This window comes from Panthera onca, chromosome B2, assembly GCF_046562875.1.
Source record: "Panthera onca isolate mPanOnc1 chromosome B2, mPanOnc1 haplotype 2, whole genome shotgun sequence".
Taxonomy (NCBI): domain Eukaryota; kingdom Metazoa; phylum Chordata; class Mammalia; order Carnivora; family Felidae; genus Panthera; species Panthera onca.
The window spans coordinates 26534674-26561069 of NC_138343.1; the positions used below are offsets into that span (position 1 = coordinate 26534674).

The 26396-nt window shown below is 35.4% G+C and overlaps 1 protein-coding gene across 3 annotated transcripts in view; it reads left to right on the forward strand.

The window, feature by feature from the left end:
- The window catches only part of GMDS (GDP-mannose 4,6-dehydratase), a 627567-nt gene that overhangs the window by 263107 nt on the left and 338064 nt on the right, over positions 1 to 26396 (forward strand). For all 3 annotated transcript variants that reach the window (XM_078446696.2, XM_060614957.2, XM_060614958.1), the window contains 2 exons: positions 19854 to 20046; positions 20921 to 21025. In XM_078446696.2, the coding sequence (XP_078302822.1) occupies positions 19854 to 20046; positions 20921 to 21025 (298 nt within the window). The remainder of the gene's footprint in view (positions 1 to 19853; positions 20047 to 20920; positions 21026 to 26396) is intronic.

The window sequence follows — 26396 nt, forward strand, 5'->3', positions numbered from 1 at the left end:
TAGAATGGACTTTATTTTTGAGAAAGAAACTGAGACTTAAAGAGGTTGACTTGAGTTTTGACAAAATAAGGACTAGAGCCCCAACATTTAAAAAATACTTTTTTTACATTTATTTATTTTTTGATAGAGACAAAGCGCAAGTGGGGGAGGGGCAGAGACAGAAGGAGACACAAAATCTGAAGCAGGCTCCAGGCTCCGAGCTGTCAACACAGAGCCTGACATGGGCTCGAATTCACAAACTGCAAGATCATGACCTGAGCCGAAGTTGGACGCTTAACCAACTGAGCCACCCAAGCGCCCCTAGAGTCCCAGCATTTTAATTAATTGTCACCAATAACTTCTTGTGTCATTTTCTTCTGGTTTCTCTTTTACCAATCATACATACACAAGGGAATTACTGTCATCACAAATTGGTATTTTTTTCTGCCTCTGGGAACTTACGAGTTCTAATTCTTTGGGGGTTTTGTTGTTGTTGTTGGTGGTGGTGGTGGTGGTGGTGGTGGTGATGGTGTTTTTGCTAAGTTGCAACTTGGATAATGATTTTTTTCTCCTCTTGCTTTGTGGTCAATTTCCTTTTGTTCTCATTTTCTCTGTCTAAAATGTTGTAGGTACATCATTCTCTTCCATTCCTTTCCTTCATTCTATCTTGTCCTCAGTGTCCCTGCTTTTCTTGCATCAGTTTACAGATCTTAAGGAAGTAGACATCAGGTTACACTGCAGCAAGTATCATCATGCTAGTATTCAAAAGAAAATAAGACATGTGTCCTGTTCAGTGTGACCTTTGTTTTCCTGCAAAATCTAAATTTTATATGGCCCAGCAATTTGAATGTGGAAAAAACCCTGAAAACATGGCTTTATGTTTTTCTCATTTTAAAAGTGTGAGGCTAATACCTTCTTCTGTGGTTTTTTGTTACAGAAAGATACTACTTCAAAAATAATGTTTAATACCACTAAACAAACACTAAGAATATTAATAATGGTAATACTATTATTGATAATCTTTTCCTCCCAGAGAATACTTTAATATATCTTACTGAATTGCCTTGATCTCATGTTTACATCAGGTTTTTACATCATTTTGTTGCTGTGGAAATGATTCTTCATTAGAACTAACACATGAATATAGAAAAAAGCATCTGTAGAGGAAGGAGCAATTTTGAAATTACTGTCATTTCTCCACAGAAAATCTCTGCCATGTTTGGTGATATGGAAATACTCTGCTCTTATTTATTCATTCCCTGAAGAAACTCACTGAAGGCCTATCACATGCCAGGCACTAAGCTAGGCACATAGAGGAAAATAAGATGGAAAGTCACTGTTATTAACTTTGCCTCTAAAATTCATGGGTTTTTTTTAAATGCATAATATGCTTTCAATAGTATGAGTTCCTCCCAATGGAGCAGATTAAGCAAATTGTTCTTCAGATATCACTCAGTTAAAGACAGACTTCTATTTTGTTAATTTAGTGCTTAATCAGACTTAAGTGAAGGGTGTGCCTCATTCAAGCCTTCTGAACTTCTAATGAGCTGGTTTATGGTCTTTCTATTCATATCCTTTATTATTTTACAAAGCCTTAGTCATTGCACCCACTTCCTGGCTTAGAGTTCACAAACCAAAGAAGTCTAACTTTTTTTTTTTTTTTTTAACCCTCTCTTCATTCCATAGCTGCTCTGTTTCCTTAAACATTTTCCTAGTACTCTGGATATTCTTTGAGCTCCAGATGACTCTCTTAAAATACAATCACCAGGACTCCAGGCCTCCCAGGGGTGCAGGAAGCATGGTATTCTACAAAGGACACTGCTTTCTGCTCTGTTGGCTCTGTCAACAGAGTGTGAGACTCCACAGTTGATTAGCCATTTAGTGTCAAGCCAACTCCTCATGTCTTCAGGAATATTCAGAACTCTGAGCATGTGGGTCCAGTCATTCTTTTTTTCCCTTCCTGTATTAAATGCATTATCTTCATGTGGTCCAATTCAACTCCTTTAGGCAGTCCCATGGGATCTTGCAGTTTACTGTTTCTAGTGTGACTTTACACTTTTCTGGAAAAACAACAGAAGTTTTGGAGATTTTTATAGTGTCCCTCCATTTTGCAGATTGTTTCAAAACATTAAATAAGGACAGTCCATAAGCTAGTCACCATCAAGGATCTACTTTTTGTATTTTGCTCTTCCTGCCTGTAAGTTTTTATTCTTTTAGTGTTCTGTCTAGAAGCTCATGACTGTAGGTGGGAGGTACTGGGCATGGAGCGGCAAGCCCCCTATTAGTGCCTAAAAGACTCTGGGATATTCTCCCAGAGGCAGTTATTGTGATTTCTTTGTTAAATGCACTTTGTTATGGTATTTGTCAAGGCTTTTGGCAATCTAGGTGAATTGTATCCACAGGTTCTTCCCATACTCTTCCTTGCCTCTGTGCTTATTTATCCCTTAAAGAATTTTGCAAAAGTTATGAGGCAGTATCTACTCTCACAAAGACACTTTTATTTTCTGCCATGACATATCTTTAACTATTTATGGATTCTGCACATTACATACATTTTGCTAGATTTTTCACTATGAAAACAACATCCCACAGCTTGGTGATTTGAGTTTCCCTCCAGTGTGACCGTAAAGTTACCTTTTCATAGAGTAAAGTCGTATTAGGAATCTACTGGCATTTTCATCATAGTTCATATAGTTTTTATAAGATCACTCAGGGCTTCTTGAATGCCAATCAGTCTCAGTGATTTGTCTGTATTTTAGTTTGTCTCTTAGATCTAGAACAGCTCAGTATTTAGCACTGTTCCTTCCTACCTGCTTCAACAGTAGAACACACCCAGTGTCTGCCATAGCCATGGAGAGCAAATTTTCTCAGCCGTCTCTTCCTGGAGCCCTTGCATTCCTTCCGGACTTGCATCTCCCAGCAGCCCTCTCTGTATCTGGTTGTACCTCTTTTGACTTGTCTTTCAACCTCTCCTCTTTCTTTCTTGAGCATTATTTTAATTTTATTCTAGTTTTCACAGATCCATCTTTTCCCATGCTTCCCGGTTTGTTTTTATTGCTGGTTTGCCACACAGTTCCTGTTTGTTTCAAGTTCCTAGTACTTTGTTACAAGGATTTCAATAAAGTATTTTCAACAAAACCTCCAAGTCTCTTTTGAGGAGTTAACTTATTTAAACATAGCTTTGTTCATTTCTCCCATGGCTTAGGTATTTTTTCTCTTTAATTCCTTCCAAAACTGATACAGCATATGCTATTTATGGGATAGAGACTAGACAAGAGAAACAGAGGCAAGGGAGGACTGAAAACAGTTGATTACCCAAATAACATGTTGCTTTGGTCTCTTCTGTGACTTCCAAATACTTGCATATGCTAGTTGCCAGTGGGGTTCAAGCTTCAACTACTTATTTGTCCTAGAAGCTTTAGTGGTAATTCTTAACGAACTCTTCCTGTGTGGATATTGAAACCTCCATTATTGCCACCTAAGTCCATGTTCTGGTTTCCCAGACTCATTCAACCCCTTTCAGCAAGCTCTCATTTCTTTAAGATGATCTATAAATTAAAAAAAAAAAAAAAAAAAAAAAAAAAGATTAGCTATTTAGATCCAATGGTAAGTACTTTGTTCCTACTTTAATGTTGGTAGTAGATAAATTCCAAATGTAATTATAGTAGACACAAAATGAAAGTAGTAATACTTTATAATAATAATGAAGACTATGAGATGTTTGCTGTGTTTCAGTCCCCTTATACCACAACTGAAGTAACTTTTCATTATTTTGTCTGTGTAGAGAACACTCCAAGTTACTGTAATCTGAGTAGCAACTGACAGCAAACATTAAATACACTAGTCGTCTCTGGATTAACTTCAACAAATATAGTTAATTCCTTGGTCTAATATTTTAAGGCTCTTGGTTAAGTACCTCTGATTTAAATAATACCTCAATTCACTCTTGTGCCATCACCCTTTGCCAACAAAGGGCTTGGGGAATGTTAGATCATTTTGTTTATGTATGATCAAAATAATACAGAATATTAAAGTTATAAAAATATAGGTATCAATGCTAATTTGATACTCACTTTGATTTGCATGTACAACTCTAGTGTATTTACATAGTTTTGATTCTTAGTCATTGTGGTCAAGAATGTATTCAATATTTCAGACCATAGAATAAAAGGATGTAATAGTAATGCTTTACCTTATATATATCCAGAATCCAGAATGGCTGATTAGAACTTGTTAATGGACTGGGTATGGGTTCTGAGAGAGATTTATGGACTTTTTCTCTCTGCTTTTTAAACTCAATTTAGTTAACAATAACAACAATAAAAGATCCCAAACAGTTTCATCCATTTCTCCCACCCCCCTGCCCTGTGCTCTTACAGCCACCAATCTGTTTTCTGTTATCTGTGAGCTTGGTTTTTATTGTTGTTGCCTGTTGTTGTTGTTTTAGATTTCCCATGTAAGTGATCATACTGGATTATTCTTTCTCTGTCTGACTTGTTCCACTTAGCATAATGCCGTTGAGGTCCATCCGTGTTTTCACAAACGGCAAGATTGCATTCTTTTTTATGGCTGAATAATCCAGTGTGTGTGTGCGTGTGTGTGTGTGTACCATAATTTCTATTCAGTCATTGATGTGTACTTAGGTTGTTTCCATTCTTGGTTATTGTAAGTAATGCTGCAGTGACATGGGGGTGCATATATATTTTTGAATTCGTGTTTTTGTTTTCTTCAGATAAATACCCAGGTGGAATTGCTGGATCGTATGGTAGTTCTATTTTTAATTTTTTAAATTACTTTTTAATGCTTATTTTTATTTTTTTAATTTTTTTTATTTTTTTTTTTTGAGAGAGAGAGAGATAGAGTGCAAGCAGGGGAGGGACATTGAGACAAAGGGAGACACAGAATCCAAAGCAGGCTCCAGGCTATGAGCTGTCAGCAGAGAGCCCAGTGCAGGCTTGAACCCACGAACCATGAGATTATAACTTGAGCTGAAGTCGGGCACCCAACGGATTGAGCCACCTGGGTGCCCCATTCTATGTTTAATTTTTTTTGAGAAACCTCCACACTGTTTTCCATTAGTGGCTGCAACAATGCATTCTGTATTTCCACCAACAGTGCACAAGGGTCCTCTTTTCTCTCTTGATGTTTTGATAATCGCTATTCTAACCAGTGTGAGGTGATACCTCATTATGGCTTTGATTTGCATTTCCCTGATGATTAATAATTTTGAGGAGACCTTTTCGTGTACCTGTTGGCTATCTGTATGTCTTCTTTGGAAAATGTCTATTCAGATCTTCTGCACATTTTTAAATCAGATTTTTTTTTCCTATTGAGTTGTATGAATTCTTTATGTATTTTGGGTATCAGCCCCATATCAGATATATAATTTTCAAATATTTTCTCCCATACAGTAGGTTGCCTTTCTGTTTTGTTGATGGTTTCCTTTGCTGTGCAGAAGCTTTTCAGTTTAATGTAGTCCCACTTGTTTTATTTATTTTTATTTTTTAAATATAATTTATTGTCAAATTGGCTTCCATACAACACCCAGTGCTCATCCCAACAATCACTTCTTTTATTTTTGCATTTGTTTCTTTTGCTTTCGGTGTGAAGTCCAAAAAATAATCACCAACACCAATGTCAAGGACCCTAACAACCTGTGTTTTCTTCTAGGAATTTATGGTTTCAGGTCTTATGTTCAAATCTTTAATCCATTTTGAGTTAACTTTTGTGTTTGGTATAAGATAGTGGTCCATTTTAATGCTTTTGCATATGGCTGTCCATTTTTCCCAATACCATTTATTGGGGAGACTGTCCTTTCCCCATTGTGTATTCTTGAATTCTTTATCACATGTCAGTCTACCATATGTGTATTGATTTACTTCAGGGGTCTCTATTCTGTTTCAGTGAACTGTGTGTGTTCTTATGCCAACACCATACTGTTCTGATTACTATAGCTTTGTAATATAGCTTGAAATCAGGAAGCATAATGCCTCCAGTTTTGTCCTTTCTCAATATTGCTTTGACAATTAAGGGTCTTTTGTGGTCCCGTACAGATTTTAGGATTGTTTGTTTTATTTATGTGAAAAATGACAGTGTAATTTTCATAGGGATTATATTAGATCTGTATATTGTTTTGTGTAGTATGAACATTTTAACAATATTAGTTCTTTCAATCCATGACCATGGTAATCTCTACATTTGTGTCTTCTTCAGTTTCTTTCATCAATGCCTTGTAGTTTTCAATATATAGGTCTTTCACCTCCTTGGTTAAAATTAATTTTAGTTCTTTTCTTCTTTTTGATGCAATTGTAAATGGCATTGTTTTTTAAATTACTCTTTCTGATAGTTTGTCATTAGTATAAATAAACAATGGATTTTTGTGTATTGATTTTGTATCCTCCATTGTTACTGAATTTGTTTACTCATTCTAACAGCTTTTTGATGGAGTCTTTAGGGTTTTCTATATATAGTATGTCATCTGCAAATAATGATAGTTTTACTTTTTCCTTCCCAATGTGGATAATTTTTATTTCTTTTCCTTGCCTAAATGCTCAGGCTAGGACTTGCAATACTATGCTGTATAAAAGTGGGGAGAATGGGCATCCTTGTGTTATTCCTGATATCAGAGGAAACAGTTTCAGCCTGTCACCATTGAGTATGATTTTAGCTGTGGGCTTGTCATATATGGCCTTTATTTTGTTGAAGTATGTTTCCTCTTTACCTGCTTTGTTCAGTATTTATCATAAATGGGTACTGAATTTGGTCAATTGCTTTTTCTTCATCTTTTGAGATGATCATACATTTTTATCCTGCATATTGTTAGTTTGATGTGTCACATTGACTGATATACAGGTGTTGAACCATTCTGGCATCTTTGGAACAAATCCCACTTGCTCATGGTGTATGATATTTTTAATGATCATTAAAATTCAGTTTGCTAATTCAGTTTGCCAATAATTATTGATTTATTTACATCAGTGTTCACCAGGGATATTATCCTTTATTTTATTTATTTATTTTGGTGGCATCATTGTCTGGTTTTGGTATCAAGATAGTGCTGACTTTGTAAAATGTATTTGAAAAAGGTTTCCCTGCTTCTGTTTTTTGGAAGTGTTTGAGAGGTATTGGTATTCTTTGAATGTTTGGCCGAAATAACCAGTGAAGCCATCTGGTATTGGACTTTTGTTTTTTTTTAAGAGTCTTTGATTACCGATTCAATCTCCTTTTTATATTGGTCTACTCAGATTTTCTGTTTCATCATGATTTAGTCTTGATGGGTTGTATGTTTCTAGGAATTTATTTTGTGAATTTTCCAGTTTTCTTCATGTAATTTGTAGTTTCATTCCTTTGTGGTCAGAAAGGTGTTCGATATGATTTTAATCTTCTTAAATTTGTTAAGTTTGTTTTGTGGCCTAAGGTAGGATCTCTTTTAGAGGAATTTTTCTTCTTTAACCACATTCTAAAGTATTGATACTCTGTCACTACCACTCAATATACAGCAGACATTCTTTCCTATGCCATGACTCCTTCAAGTAGTCTGGTGAAGCCTATACATATTCTCAGAGTAATGTTTTTGAAAAGCATAAAGCAAAACAGTTAGGGTTACAAAGGAAACAAATTATATTCATATGCTAATATTATAATTATTAAAAGCCAGGCTTGTGATGTAATAATGTGATGTGATACATTATATGGCGAGATGTGAAGTCACCACTGTGACTTTAAAGCAGTGATGGGCACAAGTGATACTTTAAGACCTTTGTAGCAACTATGCTGTGGTATAAAAATGTCTTGAATATCCATTGGTGAAAAAGTCACATGTGGTGCTATTATTACCAAGGATTTTTGCTTATATTCAAAATTGAAGAAATTGTCAATTTCAGATAGAATTTGCTAGAAATGAAAGTGTATATTTTTCTTATCCAGATCTACATGCCTCCTTGAATTCTATCCATGGACCTTGTGGACCTTGGTTTAGTATTCCAATGTAATTACTTTCATGTAGTAAGCTTGTATTTCTGCTTATTTGTAGAGAATCTTTGTAACTTTTGCTCTTGAAAAATTGGATAGTTACTTCTGGTATTGTTTTTTCATACAAAAATCATTACAGGTTTTTCTATGTTTATCACCAGCTGATACAACTCTGTAAACTGGAAAACAAAAAGATGTCTGCTATAGCTGATTTGTGATAATTGGAGTCGCAAAGTATTTTTAAATTAAGATTTTCTACAAAACCTAGAGACATAGTTTAATTGTTTTCTTTTTTTCAACTTGTGGTCTCTCTTAAATGAGAAATCAAGAAAGGTTTTAAAGAATGGGGCCAGAGATTCTTGGAGATACAGAATGTGGCAAAGAATTGTGACCAAGGTGTTATTGCTGAAGTGGGGGACAAAAACTCATGTCAGAGATGAAGATTTTCAAACTGAAGGAATTCAAACTGAAGCTGTCCTGGGACAGCTGAGCTTCCTTTTGGTGTTAGTAAATGGGAAGAGTAATAAGATTTTATAAGGTATTGCAGTGTGGTTGACCTTCCACAGCAGGAACTGTGCTCTTCAAGAAGGCAAAAACGTTAGAAAACTCTATGAGTAGAATACCATATATCTTTTCTACTCTGATTAGACAAAGTTTCAATTTGTCTTGATGGTAAAAATATGGTGTGAAAAAAGTTTATGTTAGTCATTCATTCATTCATTCATTCATTCATTCAACAAATCTAACTTGGCTAGTAAGCAATAGGAATGACACATGGAAAAGCCTGGTCCCCACAGTGTGGGGAGTAGACAGAGACAAAAGCAGTATGGTGCTGCCTTGACTCTATCAGAGTTTTTTTGGAGCACAGTGCATCTGGGGACTGTTACCTTGTTCTGTATAATGAAAGTTCTGATTACCTCTGAGAGTCCTTAGTCTACTTCGAGGATTTCAAAAACTTATTGGAAACTACATATTAATTTATGTTGGACATATAAACGTAAATAAAGATATCACATTTGTTCAGTCTGGCAGGAGTGTATCACTTCAATGAAGTAATGCCCTTATGATTATTTGGTGTTCCAATTTGTAGTTATAAAAGGTTTTGAACAAAAATACAAGTGCAGTGAATAAGGAAAAATCATATAAAACCAGGTTTATAAATGTGAGTAATAAATGTTTCTGATCTGGGCCTTGGCTGGGCTGGGGGCAAAAAGAGATGCATCTTGGACTGTAGTGCACAGCGAGAAGCCCTTGTTGAAATGATGCTGCTCCTCAGTTCTAGAACCATTGTTCCTCCTCAGTACCTGCTAAACAAACTACAGGCTGGCATATAAGACCTTTCCCAGAATGACTTCTACTGGTGTTTACAAAATTAGTTCCTTCTGCTTCTTGTCCTTTCTCCGTCTAAACTGGAGGCTTCTTGTTTCCCAAACATGGCCAGTGCATTTTCCCTCCTTTTGCTCATGCTGGCCCATCCATTAGATTGCTTCATACCCCTCCATCTACATTTGCTTATGTAGGCCATCTCTTCGCTGAGCCCTTTTTGATTTGTCCTTGTCATCTCTGCTCCTTTAAGTCTATATCCCTACCTTGTTACAAACATTTCAACCATGCCTGTCTTAATTCCTATTGCATTCATTTTGTAACCTCTTCGCACCTCTTACTTTTTGTTTTTGTTTTTCTTCTTTTTTTTTCTTTTTCTTAGAATACAAGTGGGGGAGAGAGGAAGAGGGTGAGAGAGAGAGAGAGAGAGAGAGAATCTTCTCAACCAGGCTCCATGCCCAGCACAAATCCTGACACAGGGCTCGGTCCCACAGCCCTGGGATCATGACCTGAGCCAAAATCAATAGTCAGATGCTCAACTGACTGAGTCACCCAGGAGCCACCACATTTTTTTCTGATCTGTACCCATAAGACAAGTACCCATAAGACAAGACAAGGGTCTGTTTCTTTACACCTTTGTATTTCCTATAATCAGGATATGTTGCCCTGCTGCTTGGGGACGGTGCTTCTAAAACAGGAGTGCACCCTCTCTAGATCCCCTCAAGGAAGCCCTTCCTGCCCACTGACATACAATTCTTCAGAATCCATACTTGTTTCACTCTGTTAAAACAGATTTACTTCTAGTCCCAGCTGCTAAATAAATGCCAGCTTTGCTGGATTTCTGCTGAGAAAGGCTGATTCATGATGGAAAGTAATGTTTTATTGTTGTTCTCATTGGCTAATAACTCTCACTTGTAGATTCAAAGTCTTGAGGAGTAGTAAAACAGTGCAGCTGCTTGTGTGGTCTTAGGCATTTCCAGCCTACTGGTATTTTGAGCCTCCTATGTCTCTAAAAGCAAATGTTAGAGGAAGTTCTGGTCTCTGGTTATCTTTTTCCATATATAGTTCTTTTGCCACACCAGTCTTTTCTCTGAGGCAACATTTTTATTCAGGAAACTTTGGCTCATTCATTGAGATTTTTAAAATTTAATATACTTCATATGTAAAGTTCACTCCATTATTAATTGTAAAATAAGGTCATTGAGAAATTACATGCCTAAACTTCAGATTTAGTGCCACTGTATTCATTCAAATAATGTTTCTGGAGCACCTTCTGTGTGACAGGAACTCTTCTAAGTGGTAGGAAGCCTGGGGGAAAAACACCAATAACCTGCTGTCCTCAGAGAGCTTACAGGCTGGCTAAACAAATGAAGACACTTAGAGTCAAATGTGTTGGGTACTCTGGAGAGATGTCTGCAGTGAGAGGATGGGTTGGAAAGAGCTGTTTGTTCTAAATGGCAAGGTCAGGGAAGGCCTTGTGAGGGAAAGAAGTGAAGGGAGCCAGCCAACCAAGCAAATATCCAGGGGCAAAATGTTCTGAGTGGAGGAAAGAGTGAACACCCAGGCCCTGAGGTAGGGCTTACTGGGAGCATTGAGGGACTAGTGGGGCTGGCATGGAGGCAGATAGGGAGTGAGGTTGGAGAGGCCAAGTCATGTTGGACTTGGAGGCTGCAAACAACATACATTATAAGGGTATACGGATAGCCGAGTGGTCTCATGCAACACCTACTACAAATAACTTTGTGTATCTTTAAATTCCTCTATAAAGTTTTCTTTGTGTTTCAGGTGAAAAACATTTCTGACCTCATGTATTCAATTTTGGTGATCATTTTTAATAGGTAAAAATGGCAGGACTTCAGTCACCGCCATTTTGGAAACCAATCTACTAATTGGACATAGTTCATGTTCTCTTATAATAAGCTAATATAAATAACATTTTAATTGTCATCATCAACACAATTTTCTCATCCTATTTGGTTAGAATGCCCACTTCCAGCTCTGCTCATTTTTTGTGTGGTTATAGAATGGACATGAATTTATGATAACCTTGAAGAGGAATAAGGCTTTAAAGATGGTAGAATTATCATTATTATTTGCTTTATTTAATGTGAAATCTAGCACAGTGAACCCACACCTGCAGTATAATAGTCTGATACAATTAAAACAGTTCTAGAATTTACATTCCAATCTGCAGTCTATGTAGAATTGCACTGTAAACCTTCAGTTCATGTCTGGATCCCACATAGACTTTTAGGTGACCATTTCTAATTTTCTTTTTGTTTTAAGTGAGGCCATGATTTACCACTGATATACAAATAAGGATAACTGAGGATATCTGTTTATGTCTTTGAATGTTGAGAAGAGCAATTTTCTTTATATTTGTACTTGAATTAACTATTTTCTTTTAATTTTAAATACTTCTCTGGTTCTATAAGGCTTTACTACTCTTCTCTGAGACTGTCCTAATAGCGTGTTACAGATGAAGATATCCCACTACAAGATCTTTGTACATTTCAATAACCCATTTCTCCTACACCCACTTCATTGATTATAGTCTAAGATGGTTCTCCTTTACTCTGAATTATACCTCTTTACATAGTGTAGTATTTAATCATTAAACCTTTGTTTAATAATTGTTATACTAAAGCTTTGAAATTTATATAGAATTTTGTCGATCTTGCTCTTAGAAATTTTATCTATTTCAGTACTGTGAAATTACCAACCCTTTCTATCATTCTGGTAGCCTGTTTTATTTTCTACTAGTTTTTGGGTTTTTTTTTTATTTTTATTTTGTTATTTGTATATTTGACATTTAAATTCCTCATTTGTTTACACGCTGTCTTCATTCAACAAATACCATGCCAAGCAATGTTTCAGTCTGAGGGATACAATAGAAAAGATAAAATCCTCGCCATCAAGGAGCTTACATTTTGATGAAGGAGATAGAAAATAAACAAGTAAACAGATAATATATTAAAATGAAGAAGAAATGAAGCAGCGTGGAGTCCTGGGTAAATATAGAGATGACAAAGCATTGGGTGTTTTAGATACAGAGGAAGGCAAAGAAGCCCTTTCTGAAGGGTGACATTTGAACAGAGATAAGGGAAGAAAAAAGAGAGATAGTAAAGAAGGAAGAACACACACACATAGAAGGGACACAAGTGTAAAGGTTGTAGGCAGGAGTTGGCACTAGTCTGGGGACAGCAGAATGTCCAGAGAGGTAGGGTCGTTGGTGAGAGAAAGCAGAGTAGGCAATGAGATGGAGAAGCACTTGGGGGCCGGGTGGGAGGAGGACTGTGGTTGAACTAGTAGCTGCTCAGGTGCTGCTATAGTCCTGGTGGAAGGTGATGCAGCTTTCATAAGGATGCTGCAGATGGTAGTGGGGAAGGTGTTATTTCTGCGAATTCTGAAGGACAAGAAGGGCATCCATGAAACCTAGGTTTTGTCTCAAGCAGTAGGTAAATGGGTATCATTTGCAGAGGAGAGGCCAAGGGAAGAACTTTGGCGACAACATCCAGAATTCTGTTTTGAGCCAGTTCAACATGAGATGATATGAAGCCTGTCAAACAGATGGGAAGAAATGGGGGGGGGGGGGGTGGTCCTACAGCTCAGGTCCAGGCAGGCCTAGAGATGGACCCTTGGGGTCCTAGGCACAGTGATGCTGATGTGAGACCCAGACGGAGTGAGACACCTCACAGTGGGTGGGAAGGAGCCACAGGGCCAGAGTGGAGATGGTGGGACAGCACAAGAGCCCAGGAAGTTGTGTCAGTGAAGTAGAAGAGAATTAGAAGAAGGTAGGGCTCCAAACCCAAGTGAAGAAAAAAGTTTTAGAAGGGGAAGGTAGGGACTAATTTTGTAGGCTTTGGTTTTTTATCAGTCTTATTTTTTTATTCTCCTTATTAGATAAAATAAGTTCCTACTGTTAACAGAGTCTCCATGCCTCTGAAAATGCAGCTCTGTTCGTGATCGGAAGCATACTCCATATTCATCCTGTAATATTGAGGAAATATTGGAAGAAGTAATGATAAACATTTTTTTTAATTATTCAGTCTTGGCCCCAAAATATAACTATGATTTAGTTCAGGGTGCAGAAAGCTCTTTCTGTAAAGAGCCAGTTAGTAAATATTTTCGTTTTTGTAGAATATATATTCTGTGTCTCAGCTACTCAACTCTGCTGTTACAGTGTGAAAGCAATCATAGAAAACACATAAATGAATGCATGTGGCTGTGTTTCTATAAAACTTTATTACAAAAACAGGCATAGGAACAGATTTGGCCTGTAACTTTCCAGACCCCTGATGTTTCGGTGTATTTCAGAATCGTACTTGTAACCATGAGAGGTTTATCAAGCTACAGAGGAGTAGTCTGATATTTTTTTTTTTAAAGAAAGTCAGTTAATTTGTTGCTCTATATTATAAAACCTTGTGGACAGTTAGATTTTATTAGCCAATCATATTCTTTAGCATTTTGAACATTAAACATATGCTGAATTCTTGATGGACTTACTAAAAAAATCTGTACGGAACCATCCTGCCCTATAACTCCCACTCCCCTGCCATATTTACTTTCTTAAGCCTAACTGCTTTTAATTCTTTTGGACATGATTAATTGGATATTCTAGCACAAGAAAAGCTTTTTGTTGTGCAGAATCTCCTTATCCTGTGTTTCAGAAATAGGAGCATATATATACACACAAGGACTTCTGCTTCACTGTGAATATAAAATACAATTATATAATATATATAACTTTCCTGTAAGTATAGTATGTGGCTTCAACACTTGCCTTCAGCCTTCTGTGCCTCAGTTTTAGTGTTTACCTGTTTTAGGATTAAACATGTATATGCAAGATGTTTAGAATTATGTCTGCTCAATATTGAGTATTCATATGCCAGCTTTTCTTTTCATATAGCTGTTTACATAATATGTATATAAATGAAAAAAAAATAGCCAAAGAGAAAAAAATATCCAACATTGTCTTGCCCTTCATACTTGACTGATCCCATCAAGACAGATTCCAAATGTGATTGGATATTAATTTATATGTAAAAAAAAAGATTTAAGTATTGGCTTGGCTGATATATAGAAAGGATCTTAAAGATCATCTGGTTCACGGTTTTTTCATCTGCATTTCATGAATCGTTAGAAACTGTAGACAACATGGCAACACTCTGCATGTATACCTGCACACATGTACATGCATACACAGTTGCACATATGTGCATTTCTATGTCTTGCCAGAGTCTGAGGCTTTCATTGTGTCCTCACAGAGTGAGTCTCAGAAAGGCTGAGCACTGAGCACCATTCCAGGAATGGAGACCCAGATTTGCTGTTCCTGACTTTTAGTGTGACTTTTATCAAGTCATTCTCTGTGAACCTCAGAACTGGTTTATGTTTTTCCTAGAATTGTTATAAAGCTCCAACAAAAGCACTTTTGAATTGTAAAATGTCCTATAAATATATAGTGGTGGCACTATACTATAAGAAAACTACAGCCAGGAAGAGTGGTTGAGTGATCTGCTCAAGAGCCCTGACATCCCCATCTTCTGAGATCCACTCAATGAACTATACCCTCAAATTGGAGCCACAGCTTTTTTTTTTTTTTTTTTTTTTGAGAACAAAATGACCCAATTCCAAGACCATTCAGTGGAAAAAGAATAGCCTTTTCAGCAAACAGTGCTGGGACTTGACATCGATGTGCAAACAACTACTTTGGACTTCTGGCTCACCACATACATAAAAATTAGCCAAAACTGATTGAAAATCTAAACATGAGAAATAAAACTATAAAACTCTTGGAATAAAACTAGAAGTAAGTCTTTATGCTCTTGAATTAAGCAAAGCATTCTAAGATATGACACCAAAGCACAAACACAAAAGAAAAATTAGATAAATTGGACTTTATGTTTCATAGGATACCATTAAGAAAGTGAAAGTGTTTGAATACCTTAAATTTACACAATGTTACATGTCAGTTACATATCAATAAAGCTGGGGAAAAAAGTGAAAAGACAATTACAATCCATGTATCTGGTAAGAGATTTTTGTCCAGAATATATAAAGAACTTTTATAACTCAATAATAAAAAAGATAAATAACCAAACTTAAAAATGGGCAAAAGATCTGAATAGACATCTCTGCAAATAACATGTACAAATGACCAATAGGCACATGAAAAGATGCTTAACATCATTAGTCATTAGGTAAATGCAAATCAAAACCACAGTGAGAAATTTGTGTGGAACCACGAAAGAATCCTAATAACCAAAGCAAAATCTTGAGAACAAAGCTAGAGGCACCATGATGCTTCCTGATTTCAAGAGGTACCATACTTCCTGATTACGAGCTGTCATATAAAGCTATTGTAACCAAAACAATATGGTATTGGCATAACAACAGATGCATAGATCATTTGAACAGAACCAAGACCCCTGAAATAAACCTATACATAGATGGTAACTAATTTATGATGAAAGAACCAAGAATATATAATGGGGAAAGGACAGTCTTCCTAATAAATAGCATTGGGAAAACTAGGCAGCCATATACAAAAGAATTAAACTGGACCACTATCTGACACCAAACACCAAAATTAAATAAAGACTTGAATGTAAGACCAGAAAGTATATAACGAGAAAAACAACAACAACAACAACAACGACACAGGTGGTAAGGTCCTTGACATTGGTACTGGTGATTATTTTTTGGATTTCACACCAAAAGCAAAGGCAACTAAAGCAAAAATAAAATAAGTCGGAATACATTAAACTGAAAAGCTTCTGCACAGCAATAGAAACCATCAATAGAATGGAAAGGCAACCTACTGAATGGGAGAAAATATTTACAAATCATATATCTGATAAGGGTCTAATATCCAAAATAAAGGCTTCAAACAACTCAATAGCAAAAAAAAAAAAAAAAAAAAAAAATCTGATTTAAAAATGTGCAGATCTGAATAGACATTTTTCTAAAAAAAGACAGATGGCCAACACATACATGAAAAGGTGCTCAATATCATTAATCATCAGGGAAATGCAAATCAAAACCATAATGAGATATCATATTGTACCTGTTAGAATAGCTATTATCAAAAAGTCAAGAGAAAGCAAGTGTTGGTGAGGATGTGGAGAAAAGGGGACCCTTGTGCACTATTAGTGGGAATACAGGAATGTATTGGTGTAGCCACTGTGGAAAACAGCATGGAGTTTCCTTAAAAAATTAAAAATAGAACTACCATATGATCCAGCAATTCCTAAGGAAATTAAAACACTAATTGGAAAAGGTAGTTACATCCTCATGTTCATTGCAGCATTATTAACAGTAGCAAAGATATGGAAGCAACCTAAGTGTCCATCGATGGCTGAATGGATAAAGCAGATGTGGTGAATATATACAATGGAATATTGTATTAAGAAGGAAAGAAGGACATCCTGCTATTTGTGACAACATGCAAGAAACTTGAAGGCATTATGATAAGTGAAAAAGGCCAGACAGAGAGAGATAACTACTCATGATACTACTTTATGATCTCATGTGTATGTGGAATCTAAAAAAAAGTAAAAGAGAAAACAAATACAGTCATAGATACAGAGAATAATTTGGTCATTGCCAGAGACAAGGGAGTGGGGTGGTGGACAGTGGATGAAATGGGTGAAGGTGGTCAAAATGTACAGACTTGCAATTGTAAAGTAAATAAGTCATGGTGATGTATAGTATGATGACTATAGTTAATAATGCTGTATTGTATCATTTGCAAGTTGCTAAGAGACTAGATCTTAAAAGTCATCATCAAAAATTTTGTAACTGTGTGTGGTGTTGGATGTTAACTAGACTTGTGGTCATTTCATGATATATGCATATATCAAATTATTGTACACCTGGAACTAAGATAATATTTTATGTCTATTATACCTTAATAAGAAAAAAACCCCACAGTGATATACAACTTCACACTCTCTAGGATGTCTACAATCAATAAGACAGACTATAATAAGTGTTGAGTAGACTGTGGAACAATTGGAACCCTTATTTAGTGCTGGTAAGAATGTGAAATGGTGCAGCCACTTTAGAAAATAATGTGGCAGTTCTTCAAAATGTTAAATGTTGTATGCAAATGACACTACTTCTAGGTACATGTCCAAGAGAAATGGAAATATGATATGTGAAAGCCAGTTATAAAAGGCCACATGTTATGATTCCATATATATGAAACATCCAGAATAGGTCACTGCATAGATTCAGGAAGTAGATTAGTGGCTGTGGGGGTGGGAAGGGAAGATGGGCAAGAGATTGCTAATGGGTATGGTGTTTCTTTAGGGGATGATGAACACATTCTGGAATTAGATGGCGGTGATGAGTGCATAATGCTGTGAATACTAAAAACCACTGAGTCGTAAGCTTTAACAGGGTCAATTTTATGGTATGTAAATTTTATTGTAATAAACTGTTACTTGAAAAGTGTAACCCCAAATTGTGCTTTCTTGCCTATGAAAGCTTGGGAGGAAACATACTTTTATCCTATTTAAAAAAAAATTTGGGGCAGTGCCTGGGTGGCTTAGTCGGTTAAACGTCTGATTCCAGCTCAGGTCATGATCTCACGGTTCATGAGTTCGAGCCCCGTGTCAGGCTCTGTGCTGACAGCTCAGAGCCTGGAGCCTGCTTCAGATTCTGTGTCTCCCTCTCCTCTCTGCCCCGCCCCTGCTTGCACTCTGTCTCTCTGACCCTCGAAAATAAATAAACATGTAAAAAAAATTAATAAAAAAATAAAAATAAATTTTTTTAAGGGTTTATTTATTCTTGAGAGAGAAAGAACACAAGCAGGAGAGGGCCAGAGAGAGAGGGAGACACAGAATCTGAAGCAGGCTCCAGTCTCTGAGCTGTCAGCACAAGGCTGGATGTGGGGCTCGAAGTCACAAACTGTGTGAGATTATGACCTGAACCGTAGTTGGGTGTTTAACCAACTGAGCCACCCAGGCACCCCTACTCTTATCCTGTTTTATCTCATGTCTGCCATGTGAATTTTACTGACAGGCCTAGATGACATGCGTTTAGAGTCAGGTCTGTGGTCAGCAATCACCCAAGTTCCCTAAAGACAGACTGCACAAGACTGCAGCTTGTGCCCAGGTGACACTCAGGACTGGCAGCAATGAGGGCCAGTAACCTCACTCACCTCAGCGAGGGGTTTTTCCAGGTGAAGATTGAGGTCATTCACCAGGCAGCAGGGAAGCATCTTTGTATTGTGCCCTGCTGTTACTGGCCTGCAAATAAACCAGTGACAAAGATTTTCATCATTACTGTTTGGGGACATTTTAATATTAGGTTAATTTATATTTATTGTGCTTAGAAATAATTTAAGAAAAATAATATATCAGTCACATTTATTTTTAAGAACCATCCTAAGGAAGCGCAAAATATTTGTTCCTTGAAACCCCTTTTTGGAAATCATTCAATTCTATACATTAGTACTTACTGTATTTAATGTGCCTCAAAATTAAAAGATTATGTATGCATGTGATATGCTAAAAATCTTGTATCTTAGTTAAAAATTAAAAAAATAAAACAATCTTTTAAAAAATCAACTGTGTCCAAAACACATATTCTCAAACTTCTCTGCATAAAAGTCAACTGGGATTGACTCATTATAAATGTGGATTTCCTAGGATTCTACCCCCAAGAGATTGGTTCATTCTGGATTTTTAGAAATACCACAGGTGATTCTGAGGAGCAAGGGTTTGCACTTTGAGAACCACAGCCATAGGGACTTCAGCCTAGAATTAGGAAGTAATATGTGTGTTTAAAGTGTTCTTCACTTTACCATGGATAATTAATAGATATTTCTTAAGATATTTTTCAGTCATTTGATGTTAGAATAGATCACATTCATACTCTTATTCTGCTATTAGAAAATATTTTTCCATGATTTTAAATTTATTTTTATTTATTTATTTTTTTTTTTTTAATTTTTAATGTGTATTTATTTTTGAGAGAGAGAGAGAGAGAGAGATTGAGCACAAACAGGGGAGGGGCAGAGAGAGAGGGAGGCACAGAATTCAAAGCACGCTCCAGGCTCTGAGCTGTCAGCACAGAGCCCGACCCGGGGCTCGAACTCACGCACTATGAGATCATGACCTGTACTAAAGTTGGACACTCAACTGAGTGAGCCACCCAGGCACCCCTCTTTTTCTTTTTTTTAAATTTTAAATCCAAGTTAGTTAACATATAGTGTAATAATGATTTCAGGAATAGAATTTAGTAATTCATCTCTTACATATGACACCCAGTGCTCATCCCAACAAATGCCCTTCTTCCACCCAACACCCCACCAGGAACCCTCAGGTTGTTCTCTGTATTAAGAGTGTATTATGGTTTGTCTTCCTGTCTGTTTTTATCTTATTTTTGCTTCCCTTCCCCTATGTTCATCTGTCTTTTTCTTGAATTCCATATTTAGTGAAATTGTATGATTTTTTTTATAAGCATAACATTTCTAAGTAAGTGAAATTGTAAAATGTGTTTGTTTTACCACCGTCAGCATCTATGTTGCTGCTAAACATTAATGTAACACTGTCTTCACCTGCTATTTCCAGATTTCTTTTGACTTGGCTGAATATACTGCAGATGTTGATGGAGTTGGCACTTTGCGGCTTCTGGATGCAGTTAAGACCTGTGGCCTTATCAACTCTGTGAAGTTCTACCAAGCCTCAACTAGTGAACTTTATGGGAAAGTGCAAGAAATACCCCAGAAGGAGACAACTCCTTTTTATCCTCGGTCACCGTATGGTGAGAACGCATGGGTATAAACTTGTACATGTGCCATGTTCTTTTGGCATGGGCGTGCGTGTGCTTCTGCTTTAATTCTGTTCCTTTCTCTCATCTGAAGTCATTTGAGTGTGAGATTAACACTCAGATTGGACTAAGTGAGCAGACATTGAGAAGCATACCTTTATACACTGCTAACTACAAGTATTTGCTACCATTGCCTCCAGGGTGAAATTACCACTTCACTTCACCAATCCATGTTCATTCAGTCTTCCATACAGATCACTTTGAAAGGAAAATTAGGCCCACATGACTTTTTTTTTTACTAAACTGTTGTAAGATTTGCTGAAGTGATAGATTTCATTTCATGTTTTTTATTTTCCCAACAGAAGTTTCCCTGGGTTCAGATATTTAAAAACAAACGAACAAAAAAACCAGGTCTATTATATCTTATATATTTTTTAAAAAAGAGTATTCATGGAAGACTTTAGTGATAAAACTTCTAAGCATCTAGAATATTAAGATTCCTTTTTTTTTTTTTTTTTTTTACTTTCTAATTCCTTAAAACTAAGAAAATGGGAATAAGATCTTAGGTCAACTTGATATATTGCATACTATAGTTGAATCAGTTAGATTGTAGAAGACAGAACTGTGTCTATTACAAAAGTAAAAAATTCTTAAATATTTTCTTGTGCACATGATTAACTAGCAAAGGAACCTTTATTTTGTCTTTGGCTTTCATTCAAATTTTTTTCTATCTTAATGTAATATAAATTATAGTTTTTGCAAGTTGTTGCTTATTTAAAATGAGTGAAAATCACTGTCTTTTATAAGGAGACACCATCATTTATAATAATTACTGTCTTTTATTTCCTTTTAAAAAATTGTTCAACAGGGGCAGCAAAACTCTATGCCTATTGGATTGTGGTGAACTTCCGTGAGGCATATAATCTCTTTGCGGTGAATGGCATTCTCTTCAATCACGAGAGTCCTAGAAGAGGTCAGTAAATATGTTAATGGACAAGAGAATTTCAGACTTTTACAACAACTAAAAAAGTTGTATGTTATATTCTGTATGTGTACTGTGCAGACTGGGGAAAACTTCACATCTGCTTTTAACTACAATTGACCCTTGCACAACAAGGTTTTGAACTGTGCAGGTCTGCTTATACACAGATTTTTTACAGTACAGTACTGACAATGTGTTTTCTCTTATGACTTTATTAATAATATTTTCTTCTATCTAGCTAAGTTTATTGTAAGAATACAGTATATAATACGTATAACATACAAAATATGTGTCAATCAAATGTTTATGTTATTGGTAAGGCTTCTGGTCAACAGTACGCTATTGGTAGTTAAGTTTAGGGGGAGTCAAAAGTTATGTGCATATTTTCTACTGCATGGAGGGTTACCATTCCTTACCTGTCTGCATTGTTCAAGGATCAACTATATTTTGAATGTCAGAAGTGGTAAATGAAAAAATACAAATCCAGACTTAATTATTTAGTAAGTTTGCTAGGTGTTTTATTCAACATGAAAACTGAACACTGTTCTAATTTTACCACTTTCATTGGTAGGTCTTCTCAAGCACATTTTCTTTCTTTTTTTCTTTTTTTAATGTTTATTTACTTTTGAGAGAGACAGAGACAGAATGCGAGTGGGTTAGGGGCAGAGAGAGAGGGAGACACAGATCTGAAGCAGGATCCAGGCTCTGAGCTGTCAGGACAGAGCCTGACATAGGGCTCAAACTCACGAGCTGTGAGATCATGACCTGAGCTGAAGCTGGCCGCTCAACCGACTGAGCCACCCAGGCACCCCACAAGCACATTTTTAACCTAAATATTAGGAAGTTTCAAAATGAATGGAAAGGAATAAGTAGTAAACTAATGGTTGTTTCTGGAAGTCACTCTTACTTGTGTAGACTCAACTTGTAGAATCCATATATTTTTTTACTTTGAGTCAATTAGATGTCAATATTCTTTCTTTACATTCCATTGAAATAGACATCCAGAAATTACCATGCTTCTAGAGTATATGTTAAAATAAATTTGAAATCAGTTCTTGTATTTAGAATCATTATCACTTTTTTTCAGAAAACCATATTTGTTTGTATTGCCTTGTTTGCTTCTCATAAGTTTCTGTTGAAACTGTTAGCAACATGCTGGCTTTTCCGTTGCAAATGTAAGGTTTTAAATAAGAAAATGTGTACTCTTATCATTATTTCTGATTTGCTGAAACATGAGAAATCTTTATAAAACTTGTATACTCTTCACAAAATGATAATTGCCTGTACAATACAATTCTAGGAAGTTTTATGAAATTTCACTATCCTTTAGCCTTTTAGCTTGAGAATCATTGAGAAGTCCAGTCCTAATTTGTTTCATTCATGTCCACCAACTAGTAATGCTTATAACTTTTTCAGTGAAATTTTTTGTGACTGTATAGCTACATAATTAACCTATAAGTCATGAGGAAAGAGTAAAGTGATAGATTTATAAAGGTATCTTTAGCATCAGTACATTTTTATTTTATAATTGCATAAGTTAAAAATTCCCATGATGGGCCATTAGAGCATAAGAACCCAATCTGTCATGTCTGTTGCTCCAAAAGAAAACAAAAAGCAGCCAGAAAAGTTTCTTTAATTAATTTTGTGGTTGTGGATATTCTTAGTAGAGGGAAAAGGAAAAGGAAGATCGTAGCTATCCTTGCTCACAGCATTTGGTGTGCGGGATGCTCAAGGCATCTGTTCAGTAAATGATAGTCCCTCCTCCCTCTTTCATCCTAAGTATGTTGATACCCATTGTTTGGGTTTTTGTGCTTTCCACCCCTCAACTTTTCCATCTGAAAAACAAAATAAATAAGTAAAAGTCAATTGTTTTGGATAGGTTAGGATAGGGAAAAGCATTCTTAGTTGCAGAATGAAAAGATACATTAAAATATAACTTTCCCTCAAAAAAATCCTCTATTTGCATATCTTATAATGAGAACTAATTTTTGTCTTTGTCAGTGTTAAACACTTTAAATTTTTTTTATTTTATTTACTTTTTTTTAACATTTATTTATTTTTGAGAGAGAGAAAGTATGTGTGAGTGAGTGGGGAAGGGGCAAAGAGAGGGAGACAGAGGATCTGAAGCAGGCTCCAAACTGTGAGCATAGTCGAGCCAAAATGTGGGGCTCAAATTCATGACCTGAGCTGAAATCAAATCTGCCGCCCAACTGACTGAGCTACCCAGGTGCCCTAAAAAATTTTACTTTAAAATTAATAACTTCTTTCTTCCCTTTCATTCCCTCTCACTGACTCCCAGCTCTGTCCTCAGGCCCACTAAAGCTCCTTCAGAAACATTTCAAGTGTCTTTATCCTTAAACATACAGAAAGGGTTATTCTATATGTAATATTCTACATCTAGGGCTTTTGTTAAATATTTGTTAAAAACTTGATCTTGTAATATACACATTCTGTTTTATTATATACCTGAAAATCAATATTTCATTTTTTATTTCATTTAATATCAAATAATCAAGAATTATAGGGGTATATGTAAAAATGATATAATACTTATTTGTTAAGATTTCTAATAGTTAATACTTAAAGCATTTTTTGAACTTGAAAATTAATTTTCATATTAACTTAGTCCTACAATACTATTATCATTTTCTCACAATTATTATTTTTATTTAATTATTAACCTTTTCCAAGGAGATTCTTTGGAATCTACCATTAAGGAAGTCTTCTTCCTGTGTTTTATTTTTGAATCTTCAGCTTATAAAACAATACCTCTGTGCTAATAAAAATTCAATACATATTTTTAAATGCATGAATGAATAAATGAATGAATATCTCATGTTTTAGTAAAACTTTACTGAGTTGAAAGCTAGGCAGTCTGAATTAGAGAACAATAGGAATTTATGTAAAAGTTTTAAATAAATATTCTTTTACTTATTTCATGCATAAGGGTAACCAAAGGCTAACTATTCTGAAGTAAAGATTAACCCTGACATACTTTAATAAATAGATAAAATTCATTTCTAATTAATAATCTTAGTCTGTATGCCTATAATTGCTATAGTACTTTAAGTTTGTTTTCTTACGTAGGTTTAGCATTTATACCTCAGTCCTCTTTTGCCCTGTTATCACAGTGATCAAATAAAATACTTTTTTTTTTTAATGTTTACTTATTTTGTTGAGAAAGAGTGTGCCAGGTGGGGAGGGGCAGAGAGAAAAGGAGACAGAATCCAAAGCAAGCTCAGTGCTGTCAGTTCAAAGACTGATATGGGGCCTGAAGCCAGGAACCATGAGACTATGATCTGAGCCTAAGTTGGACACTAAACTGACTGAGCCACCCAGGTACACAATACTCTTTTTTTAATGAAGTGGTAAACTTCAATCTAGTCCTAAGGTATATATCCCAAATGCCCAACTAGTAGCGCCCAGACTGATGCAGCCTTTTTGGGGTATGTGCTTTTTCTCTAATGAAGAATAATGACCAAGGCACCTTTTGACTACAGGAATAGTATTCTATGGGAATTTCTAACTTTAAAAAGTATGAATGAAGAATTTTTCAATATAAAGATATTCTAGACCAGAATTTGGCAAATAATGGTTCATGGGTCAAATCCAACCCACCAGCCTATTTTTATATATTAAAAAAAAAGTTTTATTGGAGCATAGCCATGTCCATTTGTTTGTATATTAATCTGTGGCTGCTTTCACAGTAGAGTCTGGTGGCCTGCAAAGCCTAAAATATTTGCTGTCTAGCCTTGTAAGAAAACATTTGCTGGCCCCACCTATAGAATAATTTGTTTCTCAACATCAAGAAACTTTCAGTTGGGTTTAATATTTCTCCCAAGGTAGCAAGATAATCTTACACAAAAGATTTCTTATAAATATTGAAGTCAAAGAGAATAAATAATTAACTCATCCATTAACAAAATTCTGAAGTGTTTGGGTCAGTTAGGGTTCTGTTATGCTTTATTGAAGCACTAAGGTGTGGAACAAAATAAACTAGTAACTGACTGAAGATCTGTAGCATAGCTCATTACAGCAGCCCTCCCTCCTGAGTTTGACACTTTTTCCATGATATTTTTGACGGGGTTATATGTCTTTTCTCTATTCCAAATACTTTGTAGTTTTCTTTTTAAGTGTACTTATTTTGCTTTGTTATGGAAAGATCACAATGCCTCTAAAGATAGTTGGGATCACCTGTGTTTGGCGTCGAATTAACAGTTGGAAATCATTGATGTAGAGAATGAAGCCAGTAATCAAAGACTTGGCCCCTGTTTCCCTCAGTCAGCCATGTAGTCACTCTTTCAATTAAGGCAAGATAGTTGATATGCTCATGCTTTAGGTATGCTTATTTTATAAAATAGAGGCACTTTAGTAATATGTAGTACAAATTAGTAATGAACAGTAGTTGAAATTCCATAAAGGCATGAAAATGTATGGTATGTATTGTATGCTGTGGGAATAACTACCATGTTTTATATGACAATATCCACAGATATTCATTAGGTGCTTTTATTCGTAAGCACTCAACTTTTTAAACTAAAAAAATGTACTATTCTCTTTTGAATTAAAGGGGTAGTTGCTTTATGAATAAATTGCAAAAAACAAGACATCTATCTGAAAACCTTTTTCCTCTCATGTTGTTTCTCCAAATTTGAAGTTCTCTGTTCCCTTTACATATCTCTATATATGTACATAAATACAGTGTTCAGTTTGCCACAAATGTGAATGTGACTATAGTGACACTTTTCTTCTGGAAATACAGATTTATATATTTTCTATTTAGGAAATAAAGGCTGGGTTTATTGTCTAGCACTATTAAATTTCTTTGAGGAAGGTGTCATGTACAAAAAATCTTTCAGCATTTGTTGCTAAGTGTTTTTGAAAGTTATATCAGTTAAGAAGACTGATGTCATAAAGCTATTAACTATATAAATTAAACTATGGAAAATATTGAGAAATTTTTAAATTACCTTAAAGTATTTCATGAATAAGGACATTAGAATTTCTTTTTCAATATATTGTTTATCAGTATAAGAGATTTTATAATCTCTTAAGTTTAAGATTATTCTATAAACCAGAACATTAAAACAAGGCTATTTGTAAAGCTAATGATAATATTTCTAGTTCTCATTGTTTATTAATTTAGAAATAAAGTAACAGGAATTCTTACTATTCATCACCTGGATAATTAAAACATTTTGCTAATTATATTTTATTCTTATATTAGCAGACTACTTTGTCATTTCACAAATAACAAATTTGCTGACCTTTAAATATTATAAATAACAATATATATGAAATAATATATTGAAAAAAACATATTTTACATGATCAAGAGTGAACAAAGAGAGATATCTTACCT